At 28.9% G+C, this 19,171-nt stretch overlaps 1 protein-coding gene across 2 annotated transcripts in view; it reads left to right on the forward strand.

The window, feature by feature from the left end:
* Positions 1-19,171, forward strand: part of LOC111678250 — an 87,708-nt gene that overhangs the window by 36,460 nt on the left and 32,077 nt on the right. The window contains exons 1-2 of one of the 2 annotated variants that reach the window (XM_046949813.1): positions 4,592-5,253; positions 11,724-12,653. The exons of the other annotated variant lie outside the window; for it this stretch is intronic. Coding sequence (XP_046805769.1) covers positions 12,646-12,653 — 8 coding nt within the window. The 5' untranslated portion in view covers positions 4,592-5,253; positions 11,724-12,645. Of the gene's footprint in view, positions 1-4,591; positions 5,254-11,723; positions 12,654-19,171 lie in introns of those variants that run through there. 2 annotated transcript variants of the gene reach the window in all.

The raw sequence follows: 19,171 nt of genomic DNA on the forward strand, positions 1-19,171 counted from the left end.
TATATGGATTTGTCTATGGGGTAGCCCAAAAGGTTAAACTATGGACTAATGTATATATGCTTGTCTAGGAACTAATCTATGCACTAGTCTATTTACAAATATATAGACTAGTCATATTACTTCTCTATTGACTTGACCATGGAATAATCCATTAAATATGGACTTCTTATTAACCAGTCTCTGAACTAATCTATAGAATGGTCGACAGATAAGTCTATTGACGTAGATTTTTGAATAATATGTGGACTAATATAACGACTACATATAGATTAGTTAATCATTAAACGATCAGTATTGGAATGATAATGTATGTAATCCCATTTCCTGAATAAAGTGAAAATCTTTTTTATAATTAACGATTCATGATCTTATGAATATATATTTTCTTTAGATTATCTACAAATAGGGGCTTTTTTATCAACTACAGTATATACTTATGTATATTCACATTATAATTTTCTCAAATTAAATAATAAATTTAGTCAGACAAGTATGATGAAATTATTAGCTTAAGCTTTGCGTGTTTAAAAACAATTTTCACAAGATTTGCATGGAAAATTTAGAAATAATAATTAAGTCTACTTATATGTATGAATTAAGATTCATCAAATGAGAACAAAAACATTACGTAGATAAGTAAATGTGAGAAAAAGCGAAATTACTAATGTGTTTATCCAATAAATGTACATAGTACGAACATATGTACATATTTAATAATAAAATTAAAAAAAAACCGGCTAATAATGTGTGATTTTAAGTTGAGCCTTAAAAATATGCTAAATACATAATTTTTTTTAATTTTAGCCTATTTAAATATTCTGCATGTTACAGTCATAGTCATAATTATTTGGACATACTAAAATCAACCCAGGAAATGTAAATTGGCTATATGAGGCGGTGATTAAACCGATAATGATGTATGGTGTAATTGTCTGATGGTACGCACTTGACAAAACATCTAACAGAAACATTCTCACAAAAGTTATGAGACAATCTGTTCTTCTTATAACAGGTGTACTTAGGACTACGCCCAGTAAAGCATTGTTTGCCATGCTGAACTGGCTGCCTGTGGACTTTCTCGCTAAACAACTGGCAATGAATACTGCAGCCAGATTAAGTATTACAAATAGATGGAACTACGGTTCCAGAGGTCATGCAAAGATTGTATATCTTCTACCAAACCTACATCATGCTATTGACTATCATATTCCGGAACCGTGCATTTCAAGGAACTTCCGGTATAGTTTAATCTATGATTATAATGAATTGACACCTGATAGTGTAGAAAGCCAAAGGTGTCGGCGGTGGCATATTCATTGAAGAATTCGGGACGAAAATCTCTTTCCGACTCAACGACGAATGTACTATTTTACAGGCTGAAATCTCAGCTATAAAGAAGGCATCTAATTTTCTTAGGTACTATCGGATATCCAACAGGGATATCAGAATTTATACTGACAGTCAAGCCGCCATCAAATTCCTGATAGGTGTGTATTCTACATTAAAACTTCTCCAAGAATGCCGGGCGTATCTAAATGAGACATTCAAGAATTACCCTCGTTTGGGTCAAAGGACACGGGGATATAAAACATCCTACATTATAGAGCTAAACAGAATATATCTCAGCGCTCTGTTATCGGTTCTTACCGGTGATTCAAAGTTCGGAAACCATGCTAGACGTATTGGTATTTCATATAATGACTATAATGAAGAAGAGAAGGAAACAATTACCCATCTTTTGTGTAACTGTCCGCGCTTGGAATCGTTTCGTCATCAGGCGCTGGGTTAGTCTCACTTTTCTGATCTATCTGATCTATCAGATATTCAACCTGGGTGTATACTAGCATTTTTGAAATTGTCAAAATGGGTGTGTAACTAAATACACACTACGATTTTTTCTTGAAACATAGTCTTGATCTCATCTTTATGCGCTATTATTATTATTATTATTATTCCATGTTATATATCTGTATTTTCACTAATGTCTATATCACTACTCCTATTTTATTCCTTAAAGACTCTATGTAAAAATCCTAAAATTAGTCAACAACCTCAGTTTTCAAGTTATTTACATTGTATATTATATTGTAAGTTATGAACCAAAACTCATACACTTTGGCAAAGTGATTTTGGTTCTTATAAAAAATTTACGTCGAATTGCATAACTGTTTTCGTATGTCATAAAATTTGAACCGGGGCCTCATACAATTTGGTAGAGCTATTTGTTCATATTCCGAATTTCGTTATTGTACTTGTATTTTTAAGTCAGCGAGTGTGATAAAATAACAATTTTAATGGATCCTTATAAAATCTTATAGACCGATTTTGGTTGACACAAAACTTGTTAACGTGGAATTTTATCACTGTACTTAAAACTAGTGATGAGTGTTACTTTTTTGAAGAGCATTTTATATGAGGGATATGGGAATTATGGACCGTTGATCATAAAATTTGGTAGAAAGATTTTGGCTTCTATAAAACTGATCTATGTTTAATTACATGGCTATAATAGTATTTTAAAAACAGTTAGATTGTTCAGACTACTTTTCTATGCGAAAGCGGGGCCGATATTATCCATTTGCAATATCAAATAAACCTTTCCTACAGAGAATATTTATGGAAATTTCCAACCTTTTAGCTTTTATTGTTCCGAATCTTTTTCGCTTTTAACAGTCAAACGTACGGATGGTTTTAGAATTTAGTAAGGATCCAGAATATATACATTTTTGTGGGTCTGTGACCAATATTTCAATATGTTATAAACGGAATGACACTTTATTTTTTTTTTTAAGTATGAAAACATTATTGAGGAATAACAAATTTCATGAAAATTTACTGAAATTAAGAAAAATGGAACCAGATGTATATCTGACTAGGTATACCCAGTGTGCTTTGCTACTCTTAAAGCAATGTAAATATAAACGCTACGATTTTAAAGATTTTTAATATAATGATTTTCCAGGGATGTGCCCCACCTCCTTCTTCCCCTTTTTCGTTAAAAAATCATATCAGTGATTACGACAAAACTTGAGGACTCTATCTGTTATATTTTCTCAGATATATTGATTTAATATTTTCTTTATAGGAAAGGCTCACTATAGCCATTCCGCCCACTATGTGACTTTTAACAATTATTTTGAATTTGGGCGTGGCACGTAGCCTACTTAAAATTTTAAAGTAAAAAGTAGCCTATAGTTCCTTCGTATGAAAATTTTAGATAAATCGATCCAGCCGTTTAGCTGTCTATAAAGTCTAAACGAACAAACTGTCTGTCTGTCTGTCCGTCCGTCCGTCCATGTAATTAAACTACAGCTCGCAATTTTGAAGATAATTCAATAAAATTTGGTATATGACCTATTGTCCCAGAGACAAAGCCTATTGAAAATGGTTAAGATCGGTCCATTATTTCACCTAGCCCTCATACAACGGAACCCGCCGAATAGGTCTTTTAAGTTCATAATTATGTTTAATTACTAGCCTTTATGACCCTAATGAATTTTATAATTATAGGCCTCATTTGACTCCTTATAAAAAGCCCCTTCAAATTTTGACTTAAATGTCCACAATTTTATTTAACAATAAATGGTTTAAGTATATCTGAGGCAGTGTACAATTTACAAAACTAATCACATTTTATTATTGTAACAGGTGTAGGGTATATAGTCGGCATTGCCCAACTATAATTTCTTACTTGTTTCGTCTTGAAACTATATGAAAATGTCGTTATGAATACACTACACTTAGTTTTTTATCAAACAACAGTAACAAAAAGTTTTTTATCAAAACAATAAATTAAGAAAGTCGTCCATATAAACATATGCAATATCTTAACAAAAAATATGCTCTTTTATCTAGAGTCCTTCTGGCTGAAATACAGTATGGTCATCCTAATATTATGTAGTTACAGACAGATGATAATCTAATGAAAAAAATTTTATTGTAATTTAAAACATAAATTTTTCAACAGGTTCTATTGATTTTACACTTAAGAAAAATTTGGAAAAAACACCTGACCCATAGAAAGGCTGTAATATTGACAATAGAAACAAACAACCCTGACAAGAGAAAATTGTTAAACATTACAAATGACGCGACCAATAAATATAAATTAACAGTTGATATGCTAAACTAAACAGTCAAATTGTACAAATAGATACGAATGGCACTGGCACGCTACTCTTCCAACGACTACTGACTTGTAGCCATGTCATGCTCTAATGCTAGAGCTAGACTCATGTGCTCCAACGCCAACAACAAATAAAATAAAAAAACAATAACAATACTAATAATAATAAACTAAAATTGTTGTAGTAGTAGCGTTAAATTACCCAGCTATTGGGGAAGAGCATTAGTCATTTCGCCTATTTTTTAACGACGTCACTGATGATGGTTGCTTTGACTGGTTGATTTTGCTCGCAATCTTTTATTGTGAGTTTTGAGTTGTAGCGCATAAATACTACATGGAGAAGACAATAACAACAACACGAAGACAACAAACTCATAGATACCCACACATACACTCAAACGAGCAACAAGCAAACCGAAAGACAGACAGACAAACTGACGGTTTAAGATACAAGTGATCAATTTTTTAAAAAGAAATAAAGTCAGTTAGTTAGTTGACGAAATAAGCTGTTGCTGGCAACAACAATAAATATTTGAAGACGGTATTCGAAACAGAAAACGTTTAGAGTTTTGAACGAAACGAGTTGAGAGAAATTCGGCCAGTTTGAAATTAGTGTACAAAATGCGAAACAACAACAAAAAACGCAAATAATTAAATAAAATTAACTAATAATTAGTTTAAACAAAAAAGTTAGTGTAAAAATCGATCAATCAAATGCTTAATAGAAATAAAAGATAAAATTTACTTAAAACACAAAAAAAATCAAATGTTAAAATTTCTTTAAACTACTTTACAAAAAAATTATTGGTGAATTTTTTCGCTTTATAATTTTTGTTGTTGTATTATTATTTTTTTCTGATCTTGTTTGTATGAAAATGCTACCTGTTTAAAATTGCTGTATCAGTGTATGAGTGTGGTTTTACCTGTTCATTAAATAACCAACCAACAAAACGAGAGCAATACAACGAGGAAATTAAAAAAAGAGCAAAATTAAAAAAAATTGAGTAAGAAAACGAAGAAGTGAGAGAGAGTGTTTAAAATAATAATACAGAGAGTACGAGTGTTTCGGTTGTGTGAAAAAATTATAAGAAGTGATCATTATAGGGGTGATCAAGTGTAATAAAATGGTACCTTTTAAATTTTAAGTACCTACTTAAGAATAATGTTAGATGACAAGAGTTGTAATTCGAAATATACATTTAAAATAGTAAAGTCGGCCCAGCTTTACTATTTAGTATGTTACTTAAAGCTCGAAATTATTTTTTATGTCGGAAATATTAAGTAAACCCCATTTTATATGATTTGTATATTTTTCGCGATACCGACATTTAAAGTAATTTTATACAGTAAACAAGCGTTTTTCGGAAGTGGTCTCTTTATGATAGCATTTTTTAATTATTCACCGATTTATTAGGAATCATATGATTATCTTTATTACAACATTTTTAGAGCAATTTTAAGATATTTGGTTATTTGGATATTTATATATTTTTGGATATTTATAAAAGTAATTGAAAAAATATTTTTCTTTAATTACAATTAAAGTAATTGATTCTATTTAAATTACATATAATTACATTTACTGATACTTTAACTACAAGTAATTGTTTCTCATAAATTCATATTTAATTACATAAATTTAAAAGTATGACATCAGTTACAATTTAGTTAATTGTAATCGGTAAAACTAGAATTACAAGTAATGGTAATTTAAAAGTAAATGTAAAAAAGTAAATGTAAAAAATAAATAAAAGAAATCAATTACAAACATTTGCAATTTAAAAGTAATTATTTACAAATAATTGCAATTAAAAAGTAATTGTAATTTAATATTTATTGTAATTTAAATGTAATTGTTATATGATAATAATCAATTACAAAATTTGTAATTTATAAGAAATCAATTATTAGTAATTGCAATTAAAAAGTTATTGTAGTTTAAATGTTATAGTAACTCTAAAGTAATTAAGTATTTGTAATCTAAATATAATCAATTACAAGTATTTGTAATCTGAATGTAATCAATTACAAGTATTTGTAATATAAATGTAATCAGTTACAAGTAATTGTAATTTAAAACTTAAGAAGTATTGGTAGAATATCAATTACAAATCATTGCAATTGTTTCAATTGTAAGTAATTGTAATTATTACTCAAAACAATTATAATGACATTGATAACGCTACAATTGCACTTAATTGTAATTAAAAAGTAATCATTTGCAATTACTTGAAACATATGGGCAAAGAAGAAAATAGTATTTAGCTGGAAAAATTTTCGCATAATTTCCCATAATGAAAGTTCAGAATTATAAAGTTCTTAATAGAAACCCTCTATATATTTCCCAACAACACAGTGTATTTACTGTAGCACATGCCGCAATATTTTATCATATTTATGAGTCTAAATATTTTCTGATCATTAAAGTGATCCTATATAATAACCATAAATAAACTTTATTGTAAAAATTTAAAAATTTTGTACTCAAATAAAGGAAATATTTGAAAGAAATTTGTATAAAAAAAGTAATTAAATTAATTTTTTTTAATTTTTTATAATTAAAATTTGTATTTGTTACAAATTACTTCTAATGTATTAAATCATTAGAACAAAAATTTTCCCGGAGACCCGGAGGTTGTGAAATGTCTCCCAGTACATAATATTTTCGATTTACTTTTAGCATTTGAGTACAAAAGAATCAGAGCACTTCACTTTAGGAGCTGCTTTTTGTCTTATCAATATCTGCTTGTACTTTTTTCATGCCGATCCAGGTTTTCATTCAAAACTCAAGTCTTCCTTATACTACATACAAAAGGGGAGAAATATACACGCCTGATTCCAATTTGACACCAAAGTGTTTTCCATAACATCCGTTGACAACAAATTGTTGTCAATAGTTAGCTTACCACGGTTGTTAATATTTAGACAACTGATGTGTATAAAATTTAAATTTCTGCAACGAATTGTTGTCGTACGTATATATATACTTTGACAACAGTTGTTATTGAAGAATTATAAACACTTTGGTGTCAATTTGATACCAAGCGTTTTCCCTCTGTGTAATGAAGATTAATCCTACCACCAATTGTTTAAATTTTAAGCATAATTTATACCTGAATGTTACTTTACAAATACGGTAAAGACGTGTTTGTACTCCCATATTCCAAAAAAGCGGAGCTAAAACTTTAAAAAACTAAGTTCCCTTGAATTGATATAAAAGTACTAATTTACAAAACCTTTAATAATTACTGTTAACTAACCTTAAGAGAATTAATTAAATTAACAAAATCCATGTAAATCAATTAAGAGTAACTTACAATATCTTACATTTAACAAGAGCATAAGAGAGAGAGAAAACAAAGATCTCTTTAGAAAAAACTGCACATTGTAGTTAAAATTTATAAACCACAAAAAAAGAAATAAACAACTATAAAAAATAGTATCATAACATACCAACAACTACAACTAGTTTTAATATACAAAAAAACCCTTCATTAACTTTGCTGTTGATCAAGGCAAATTAAACAATTTTAATAAAACAAGAACTTGAAGTGTGCGATTTTTCATAAGAAATATGAATAATAATATAAAAAAACAAACATTGGATTTTAGGAAAAAAAAGCCAACAAAACTAACAAATATTGTATATGTATAAATAAATATATTTATATTAATTCTTTTATCTTAAACTTTGTTAAAGTTTTAAATTTCCAACGGATGTTCTTTGAGATTTTAATGTTTAAAGCTTTTTTTTGCAAAGCCTACTACAAACACTACAGCTGACGGATGGATCTTTTTTCCCATTTAGATAAATACAATATCTTTAGTTTAAAATTTCAATGTTTTGTTTTTTGTTTATTTTAATTTTTTATCAATTCATTATAAAAAAACCGCAACATTCTCAGATTATATCCTTCAACACTTTAGTGGGTGGGTATATTGGGTTTGTGCTGATGTTTGTAACATACAATGATATTGGTCCTATGCCTATACACCTTAACGTATAACAAACGGCTCAGAATCATTATCTGAGTCGATTTAGCTATGTCCGTCCGTTCATGTAAATTTTGTAGTCCAACTACGGTCGCAATTTTGGAGATAATTCAATGAAATTTGGGACATGATCTTTTATGGTAACGTAGATCCGTAGGTCCATTATTTCACCTAGCACCAATACAACTGAACCCGCCGAATAGGACTTTTAACTTCATAATTATGTTTAATTTACTCATATCTCGACAAAAAGCTGCAAAAACCAAGTTCTACACAAGACCCTCACGAATTCCATAACTATGGGTTCCCTATCACCCTAGCACCTATGAAAAGCCCCCATCAAAATTTCACTTAAATGTCCACAATATTATTCAACAATAAACGGCTTAAGTATGTATATCTGAGGCAAGGTACAATTCAACTTAAATGCTTTAATATGGCAACTAAATCATATTATATGTTTGTCAAAGGTTTATGGTATTATATAGTCGGCCTCGCACGACTATAATTTCTTACTAGTTTTTATTATATTATTTTTATTTTAAATAAAATCGTTGTTAATGTTTTAGCTTTTGTTTAAAAAAAAAAGATTTTTTGTATTTGTTATTGAATGAAATGTATGATTTCATTATGAGAAATAAAAAACAAACATAATTTTTTTTGAAACAAAAACCCCCCACTACTGTAGAAGTCATTATCATGAAGATGTTGTCACTGCTACGATGATGATCATCATTATTGTCAAGTAAAAAAGTTAATTAACGTAATCATTTTCAATTAATGCATGAAACTTGAGTAATGTCCCCAACACCACTAACAACAATATACTCTTTGATATATGTATAATATTTATGCGAGGATCGAACCAAGAATCTATTTGATCTCTTAGTATTTAAGTTTTTTAGTAGCAGGCAGGGATGCAGCTGCATCGTTTGGGAGGGGAGGTTAAATTTTTTTCTTTTTCCTCATTTTTGTATAAAAAATGATAGGTCTTGGAGAGGGGGAATTTCCGTTTTCCCCGTGGATCAGCGCCTGATTAGTAGTATATTGTAAAAGGCCCTCATTTAAATATTCACTCCTAAGTAATAGCAAAAGTTCTTTAATATCATTAATACCATACCATTGATATAATAATAACAACCCTCGCATATACATATTTATCTATATGATCACTGTTCATTACAGCAGCCTTAAAGTGTGTCTCCTCACTATAATAAAGTGATCGCGCGATATTTATTTCACTCTCTTTTTGAGTTCATTTTTTTCTTTTTCACTTCTTTTTCTGTTGTGCAATGTGCTGTGTGTCCATTACAAACCACTTAAACCGAGTTTTGTTTTTATTTCTTTCTCTTTTTTTTTTTTGCTCTGATAATCAACCTTTAAAGCATGTGCCTCCCATGTCCGTCCCCCTCGGTATACAATTACACTCGCACAGTGTGCACAATTTAGACTAGATTTTAAACAGGTTTTTATTGGTGCCATTAATGAAATATATAAATTTATAATTGCAAAAAATTTAAAACCAGTTAATGGACAACCTAAATTTCCCTTTATCACAAATGATCATTAAAAAGTTTTTCATAAGATTTTGTATGTACAAAGAACTTATAGATGTAAATAAAATATGAAATTGTGTTTATTTCAGATTTATTTAAAGATTATTATGTATATTAGTTCGCTAAAAGAAATTGACTAGAGAGAAGAATGTTTTTAATAGAAAAACTCTTTTTGTTTGAAATTTAATTGAGACAATTTTTCTACAGGAAAACTTGTTTCAATTAGAAACAAGCAAAATATTCTGTAGGAAAATTGTCTTTAATTAGGATAAGTTTTCTATCGGAAAACTGTCTCTTAATGTGACAAGTTGGAACATTTTTTCATGAAGCAGCACTCAGGGATAACCGCTACTCATGCAGTGCATTGTGTTAAAACTAGGAAAATAGATTGTGGAAGGGAAGTTGAAGGGAGCAGTGTTTTTGGACATTTTATTTAAACTTTTTCACATCGTAAGAATGTTAGATACGCGAACAGTGCGGATAAAGAATTAGTTTTCCCTGCGATGTTGTGCGATTCACTGGCCAGTAGACCACAAATAGGTGCGTTCTTGATGAGGGTATCGGAAACGAGTTCCCTAGGTTTAGAGGAAAACATTCTATTATAGTATCGATAGACCAGTAAAATATACCCGGTGCTCCAGTAAATCAAAAGTTGGTCACCCTACTGTTACCGAGAAGTACCTTCGACCTCTCTTGTACGCGGTCCAAAAAAGACTTTGAAGTCCCGGCCCATACATGAGAGCTCTATTCCAATTTTTGGTCGGATATCAATGGTGTAAAAAAAAGTTCAGATGGAGTAAGGTATGTCTTTACTTCATCTGATATTCTTGTTTCAAAAAACCGAGACAATTGAATGCTTCTCGACTCTTGTAAAAGGTGTTTAGTCCATAAGATATCGCACTGTATTTCCATGCCCATTACATTAAGAGTTTCCGATGCCTTAATACTTACACCACCCATAAGCGTAGATGGACCCATATTATGTGCCATGCGTTTATGTGTTAACACGACCCCATTGCCAGGATATGTAGTTAGTTTGATAGTGAGTGAGTGAGTTAGTTAGTTAGTTAGTTAGTTAGTTATTTAGTTAGTTAGTTAGTTAGTTAGTTAGTTAGTTAGTTAGTTAGTTAGTTAGTTAGTTAGTTAGTTAGTTAGTTAGTTAGTTAGTTAGTTAGTTAGTTAGTTAGTTAGTTAGTTAGTAAGTAAGTAAGTAAGTAAGTTAGTAAATTAGTTAGTTACTTAGTTAGTTAGATTCGCTAGATTATGTTTATACATAAAATCAGAGGAACTACACCTAGTATTCCATCGGCCCTCTTGTTCGCTCCTTAACCAGTGTCTCACGTGGGAATCGAACCCACTATCTCCGGTCTACCGGGTTTTTATAGAAAAACCAGTTTTCTTTAGAAAAACTGTCTCTAAGGGCGAGTTTTCTTAAAAAGACAATCTTCATTCTTTGGTTAAACCTGGTTTAATATATGTTTCGTGTTTTTCAGTAAAGTTACTTAGTATCTTAGTTTAACTGAATGTAATTGGCCAATTAAACTCAAGTTATAAGTGAGAAAACACAATTAACAAAAACAATAAAACAATGATTTCGGAAGAACAAAAACATAATATTTTAAGTAAATTGCAATTTTCTGATTTTTTTATTTCATTAATTATTGTTTTAAATGTTTATTTAACATTTTTCCAAAATTTTCCATTTTACAAAAGTTTTGTTTGCAAAAAACAGCTGTTCATTGTTTATGTTTTTGAGTGAACACTTGGCAATACTAACAAATTTAACTGAGCTTAAACCTAAAACAATTATCGGTTAAAGTCCGCCTAAATTTGTTCCGAGTTTAATCTAACAGCTAGTTAAGCCTAGTTTAACTGATGAATAAGAAACCCGCCCTAATTCAGACAAGTTATCGATAAAAAAATCTGTCTCTGATTGAAACAAGTTGTAAATTTTTTTATATTTATCATAAACCACTCCACTGTATGCAATGCTGCATTTTGTCGGTGTAAAATGATCAAGTGATTTATTAATGTGTCTTAATTAACAGCTCTTTATTACCGAGTTACAATGCCATCTAAATGAAAGTAAACTTTTGTTTTAGTTTTATTTATTTTTTTCTAAACTTGTGGCTAAAAACTTTTGCTTTTGTTACAACAACTATTTATTATTATTGTTTGGAATTGCCTAACCACAAATAAAAAGACATACAAATTAGAAAAAGGAAATAATCATATAAAGCTAAAGTGTGCAGTTACACACAAATAAACAGCTAATGTTAACACAGGTATGAAACGAGGCAAACAGTATAATATCATCATCTCTGTCATCATAATTAACAACAAACATAAATAAAAAGGAAGAAATGTGAAAAAAAAAACAAAATAGTTAACAACAGCAGCAAGAAATAAACTTTGCAACAAAATTGTAAAAAAAAACAGATGCATTAAAAAAGCGTCAACATAATTACATTAAATAAAAAAACTAACTAAAGAAGCAGAAAACCAACAACAACATAATTTTAGCAGCAACAGCCAACAGACCATGATGATGCCATGCTATGCCATCCATGCCTGCATGCAACCAACGAACCGACCAAACAAACAAGCAACACTCAGCCAGCTAAACAACGTAGCAACTTTAATGTGCCACAACAACTTTTAACCAGCAACTTTAAATGTTAAACTTGGCTGAAAAAAAGAGAAGTGAAGAAAAAACAGAAAAATAAATAAAATATATAAAAAAACAACAACAAATTGTGGCTGCCACTGGTGTGATATTTTGCCACATTTTGTTGTAACTTGGCCATAAGCATTGCATATGAAATAGAAATTATTAAAAATACACATACCACTATTTATCTGGTAAGAGAATCTGTGTTTGCACTTTCACACACACACATACAAACACACATTGGCAACAGTGAAAATAATTTTTTTTACAACTGAATCTGCAACACTAAAAGCTACAATATGAATAGGTAAGTGCTTATTTTTTATTTTATTTTTTCATTAAATTCAATTGCTTTGAATTAATCTTTTTTAATTTGTTGTTTTTTTTCTCATTTTCCACATTTTCACCAATTTGTTTCGGAAAATCATTATTGTTTTTTCTGTTTGTTTTATGTTTTTTAAGGTTTGTTGACTTTTCAAAAAATAACGGAAAGAGGATGTATTTTTTTTGTTATTGTAATTTTTGTTGGTTATAGTGGTAATTTTCTATTTACAATGGTGGCGTTACGTATTCATAAATACGTTGGTAGTTTGAAAAGTTTCGGAAGTTGATTTAATGCTCTTTTTAACTGGGAGTTTATTTATAATTAATAAAGTTTTCATAGGAAAACTGTCTAAAAATTAAGCAAATTTTCCCAAATGAGACAAATTTTCTGATGCAAAACTGATTTAAAATGCAATAATTCTCTAATAGGAAATTGTTATACCCTACACCACTACAGTGGTTAGGGTATTATACGTTTGTGCTGATGTTTGTAACATACAAAAATATTGGTCCAATACCCACCTTAAAGTATACCGATCGATTCAAAATCATTTTTTGAGTCGATTAAGACATGTCCGTCCGTCCGTCTGTCCGGCTGGCTGGCTGTCCATGTAAACCTTGTGCGCAAGGTACAGGCCGCAATTTTCAAGATAATTTGATGAAGCATGTTTTTTTTGGCACAGGGACGAAGCCTATTGAAAATGGTTGAAATCGGTCCATTATTTCACCTAGTCCCCATACAACCGTACCTCCCGATTTGAACTTTTTATGCCATAATTACGTCAAATATTCTACTATCTCTTTAAAAATTGGCACAAATAAGTTTTATACAAGTATAAATGACACTTCGTAGGGATCGGCCTATATTTGACCCTAGCCCCCATACAAACCCCCCTTCAAAATATGACTTAAACGTCTAAAATTGACTTGTAACCATTTGTATCGCAATGAAACTCAACAAAACTAACTGTTATTTCGAAATATATCCTTTTCCCAAATTAACCGAGGATCGGTCCATATTTGACCTATATAAAGCCTCATTTAGAAATTTTAGTTTTTTTATCAAAAAATGGCTAAATATTTTGGTATTATTGGTAATATTCAACATAAAACTTTCTTTATAAAAAATAAAAATTTTATAAAAAGTAAAAATTTTAAAAATATACTCATGGTGTAGGGTATTATATGGTCGGCCATGCCCGACTATACTTTCCTACTTGTTTTAAAATTAAATAACTATTCTATAAAAAAAATCTTCTCAAAGTAAATCAGTTTCCAAATGGTATTCCTGTTTTTATTGGTAAACTGACTTAATATAAGAAATTGTAAAATTCTCTCAATATCAGACAAAACTTTATTCTATTGAGACTTACTTTTTGAATACAAACACTATCTCTTACACCCTTTCAACAGAAAATCTGTCTTTAAATTGAGACATTCTTTCTATAGAATAACAGTATTTTAATAAAACTTTTTTTTATTGGGAAACTGACTCATAATGAGAAAAAACTTCTTTTTTTAAACTCTCTAAATATGAGACAAATCTTCAATTAAAAAATATTTCAAAGTAAGTCAAATTTTTCTTTAATAACTGTAACTACACATGTAATAAGAAAAATGTCTCAAAGTTTCTGTAGGAAACTGTCTCCCAATATGACAATTTTCTATTGGAAAACTGATTAAAATTAAGACAAATTTTCTATTGACAAACTCTTTTAAAATAGGATAAACTTTTCATTGGAAAACTGTCTTAATCTAAGACAAATTTCGAACAAAACTTTTATTGAAAAACTGTCTTAAAACAATGAAATTCTTTTATTGGAAAACTGTCCCAAAAAGACAAATTGCCATAGGAAAACGTTGTCCAAGTAAGACAAAGAAAATGTGACAACTTTTCTATTAAAAACTGTCACAAAATAAGATTTACTATTGGAAAAGTGTCTTAATAAAACAGAAACTTTCTGGGAAATTTAGCTGAATATATAACAAACTTAATTAAGAAAACTGTCTATCAATATGACAACATTCTATTGATAAATTGTGTAAAAATAAAATTGGTTCTCTGTTTTAAAATTGTCTCAAAATAAGATGAACTATCTAATCAAGAAGACAAATTATCTATAGAAAAACTGTCTCACAATTTAACAAATTTGTTTTAAATGATGATTTCCATGGAAACTACGATTATATAAAAATATTAAACAAAACTTCTATTGAAAAGTCGTATTAAAACAACATAGGAAAATTGTCACAAATTAAGAGAAAGTTTCTAAAAGAAAAGTGTCCATCAATATGACAATATTTTATAGGAAAATTTGTTAAAATGTAACAAACAACTTTTCTATTAAAAAATTGTCACAAAATAAGATTTTCTTATGGAAAAGTATCTTAATTATAATTGTTTATAAGAAAAGTTTCACAAAATAAGACAAAGTTTATATAAGAAAACTGTCTGTCAATGTGACAACATTCTATTGAAAACCTGAAGTTAAATAAATAAAGTTTTCTGTTGAAAATTTTTCTCAAAATGAGAAAAATTCTCAAAATTTAACAAACTTCCTGTTTGAATAATGTTCTTAAATAAGACAAAATTTCTATAGGAAAATTGCTATAACATGAAAGAAAAACTTTATATAGGTAATCTACTCAATGTGAGAAAAACTTTCTATAGGAGAAACTGTAAAAAGAAAAAAGTAACAAATTTTATTTAGAAAAATTCTCTCATACTGCCTTAATTTGTGACAATTATTCCATAGAATGTTTTTCACAATTCGAGAGAATTTTCCTAATAGAACTTTTATCAATTCTATAAAGTTTTTCTATAGAATTTCTTCTCTAATTTAACTAAATTTAAGAGAAATTTCCTGTAGAAAACTTATCTCATTTTTTTAGAAAAGAAAACAGATGTAAATTCAAAAGAGATCTGCCATAGAAAACTTACCTACATTTGTAGTAGTGTTCTTATAGAAACCCTGTATTAAACTCTCTTAAACTAAAAGACTCTCTTAAACAGAAGACCAATTGATACAATTTTTATACTTTAAAAGAATTGAGTCTAACTGGGACAACTTCTCTAAGTGATATTAGTTTTCTAATTGTGATAAGTTTTCTTATAAGAATACTGTTTCTCAACTTTTCTGTAGCAAAACTAATTGTAATAATTTCCTATAGAATTTGTGCCTCTTTTAGTCATGTTCTCTATAGGAGACTTGTTTATAATTAAAAGTATATTTCTAAAGGAAATTTATATCGAATTGAAAATAGATTTCTATATAAAAATTTATCTCTGATTGGGATATGTTATCTTAAGTAAACGTATTTCTAATTGAAATAAGTTTTCTATAGAAAATGTTTCTTCATTCGAGTTTAACTCTTTAAAACAAAACTTTACTCAATTGGTATTTCAACTTATGCTAGAAAACATGTTTCTAGTAACAACATTTTTCTCTTTCTCTTCGACACAAGAAAAACAAAAATGTGATTAATCAGTGTAGCAAAACACATAATTTCCGAATAATTAAACAATTTTTATAACGTAAATATTTTTTTTATTCTGTAAATCTTCTTTTGTTAGTAAAATCTTAACTATGACTCAAAACGTTTTGTCTTTCTCTATGGAAGGCAATAAACTTGAAGCGTTTTCTATTGTATTCGATTACGATGAAATTAACGTTTATTTAAAAACATAAATACATTTATATAAATATAACACATGAAACACGTTTAAATTGTTGTTACAGATTTTCTTCTCTAGAATTATATCTGAGAACGTGATTTAGTTGTTGTCGAAGTGATAAAATAAATATTTATTATTTAGTCGAGTTAAATATATAAATATAGATTTAAAATATTTGAACAGAACATTAATATTTGTTGTATTCCCGCCGTTTCCGTGAGTTTGTTTATTTTTTTTTTCTTTGTTTTTTGTGTTTATTTGTCGGTTTTGTTATTGTTTTCAATTTGATGGGTGAAGGTTAAATAAAGTTAAAAACAAAAACAAAAAAATAATATGTTTGTCAACGCGTGAACACGGTTTAGCGCACCCACCTTATTTGGGTTTAGAATTTTTTGTCTGTTTGTTTTTAATCTTTGACAAAAAGTCCTAAAAAGGGTCTCTTACCCTACAGCTGTGTGGTTAAAGTTGTGGATCTTAAACCGCAAATGAAAATGTTTTTAATCTTTGTGTATTTTAAGCAGTTGTTCTAAGTAAGGTTTTTATGGGAGTTTTTTATAAAAAGCTTAAACTTAAGGGGGTTTCACAATAACTAGAATATTACTGGGAAAAGTTGTAAATATTTTTATATATTTATTTCTTTTCCTTTTTGTTTTTGTTTACTGCAATGATATGTTCATTAAAAGCTAAGAAAAGCTATTAAATTTAATGAAACTCATTTTCTTTTATTTCTTACATCTTAGAAATTACAAATCCGCCTCAGAGGTTTTTTTCACTTTATATACAGACAAAAATGTGAAATTAATACCTGACAACAAATTACTTTTACCGCAAATTTGTTATCTTGTAAAAGTTGCCGCAAAAAATCGATATTAAATGTATTGCAGTGGAAAGTTAATAAGTGAGAGCTGCAATGTGTGCAAATTGGATATTTAGATCTTATAGGAAATTAATTGATTTTATTGACAAATCTATCAAAATATTTAATTACATTATGCAAATAACATTTAACATGTAATAAGAAAGTTTAAAGATTTCAAAATTAACTCTTTATAGAATTTTTTTTCAATAGACAAACTTTTTGTATAGAAAACACTCTCCAACTTCTTAGAAGAAAACTTTCAATTAAGACACTTTTTCTATAGAAAACCTGTTTCCTGTTGTGCACTTTTTCTGTAGAAAATATGTCCTCCATTTATATAGAAAAATTGTTTTTATATAAAGAAACTGTCATTTATTACGAAGAAAACTCTTCGTAATAAATAAAGAAGAAAACTCTCTAATTGAGTTATTTTTCTTACTCTTTTAAAGTAAAACTTTTTCTACTTGAGACTCTTATTTTATAGAAAAAATATCTTTAGAAAAAACTATTGACAATCGTCCAAAAAAAATCTGTAAATAATTGAAACACTTTTTCAGTAGGTAAACTGTTTCTTACTGGCAAACTTTTTCTGTATAAAAACTTTATTTTATTGAGACAATTTTTCTATAGAAAAATTAAGAAACTTTCTTCTATTGAGAAATTTTTGTATACAAAAACTGTTTCTAATTCAGACAAGTTTTCTATAGAAAAACTATCTATAATTGACACACTCTTTCTATGGAAAGACTGTCTTCTATTGAAACACACTTTATATAAAAAAAATGTCTCTTAATGAGGCACTATTTTTATAGTAAAACTCTCTCCTTCTATAATTGAGACACTCTTCAAATAGTAAGACTGTCTTCTATTGATAAACTTTTTTGAAGAAAAAGTGTCTCTTTTCAAACCTTTATGCTATACACACAATTGCGACGAACGATGAATTTTTCAGAACGATTTTTCGTCGTCAGATATAGAACACACTAAAGTATATGAAAGTACGCACAATCAGTGTGTATGACGAAATTCGTAGTACGCAACGAACTGTGCGATAGGTTTATTTCTATTTCTTACACAGACGATCGACTAATTAATTGGGGAAAATTGTTTTAAGACCAATTCTGGAAGCCCGAATTTTCTGAAATTTGGCGGTTGTGAGTACAGTTAATGACAATACAATATTATATTCGAATATTCGAAATTATATTCGAAAATTCGAACTTAAGTTCGAAAACTTTTTAACGCCATTAAAACCAGTTCTGGTGGCCCGAATTGTCTGAAATTTGGCAGTTTGGAGTATACTTGATGACACTACAATGCTATGTTGTAATATTTAAAATTATGTTCGAAAATTCGAAGTAATGTTCGAAAAAATTTTGAAGCTGTTAAAATAATCTCAAAATTGGGTATATTCACAAAAATATAATTTTAGTTCTATTCGAGGTCAATTTCTTACATTTTCTAATTTCGAAATAATGTTCGAATGAATTTTAAAGCTGTTAAAATTATCTCAAAATCGAGGAGATTCATAAAAATATAATTTTTGTTCCTTTTGCTTACTTTTTCCAATTTCGAACAAACAAATTTTTAAACGAATTCGTAGTACGAATTATTTGATTGTGTTCCATTCGACGAATTTACGCAACAATTTTTTTTTTCAACTAGTTCGTCGTGCTTTACGAAATTCGTCGTTCGTCCAAATTGTGCGTACACCATTCAGTTGAGACATTTTTTCTATAGAAAAACTGTCTTCTCTTGAGACACACTTTCTATGGAAACTGTCTACAATTGACACACCTTTTCTATGAAAAACTGAGAGACTCTTTCCAAAGAAAAGCTTTCTGCTATTGATACAATCATTCTATTGATCGACTGTCTTCTATTGTCACACCTTTTCTATGGAAAAACTGTGCTACACTCATTCTAAAGAAAAACTTTCTTCTATTAAGACATACTTTCAATAGGA

This window comes from Lucilia cuprina, chromosome 4, assembly GCF_022045245.1.
Source record: "Lucilia cuprina isolate Lc7/37 chromosome 4, ASM2204524v1, whole genome shotgun sequence".
NCBI classification, from domain to species: Eukaryota; Metazoa; Arthropoda; class Insecta; order Diptera; family Calliphoridae; genus Lucilia; species Lucilia cuprina.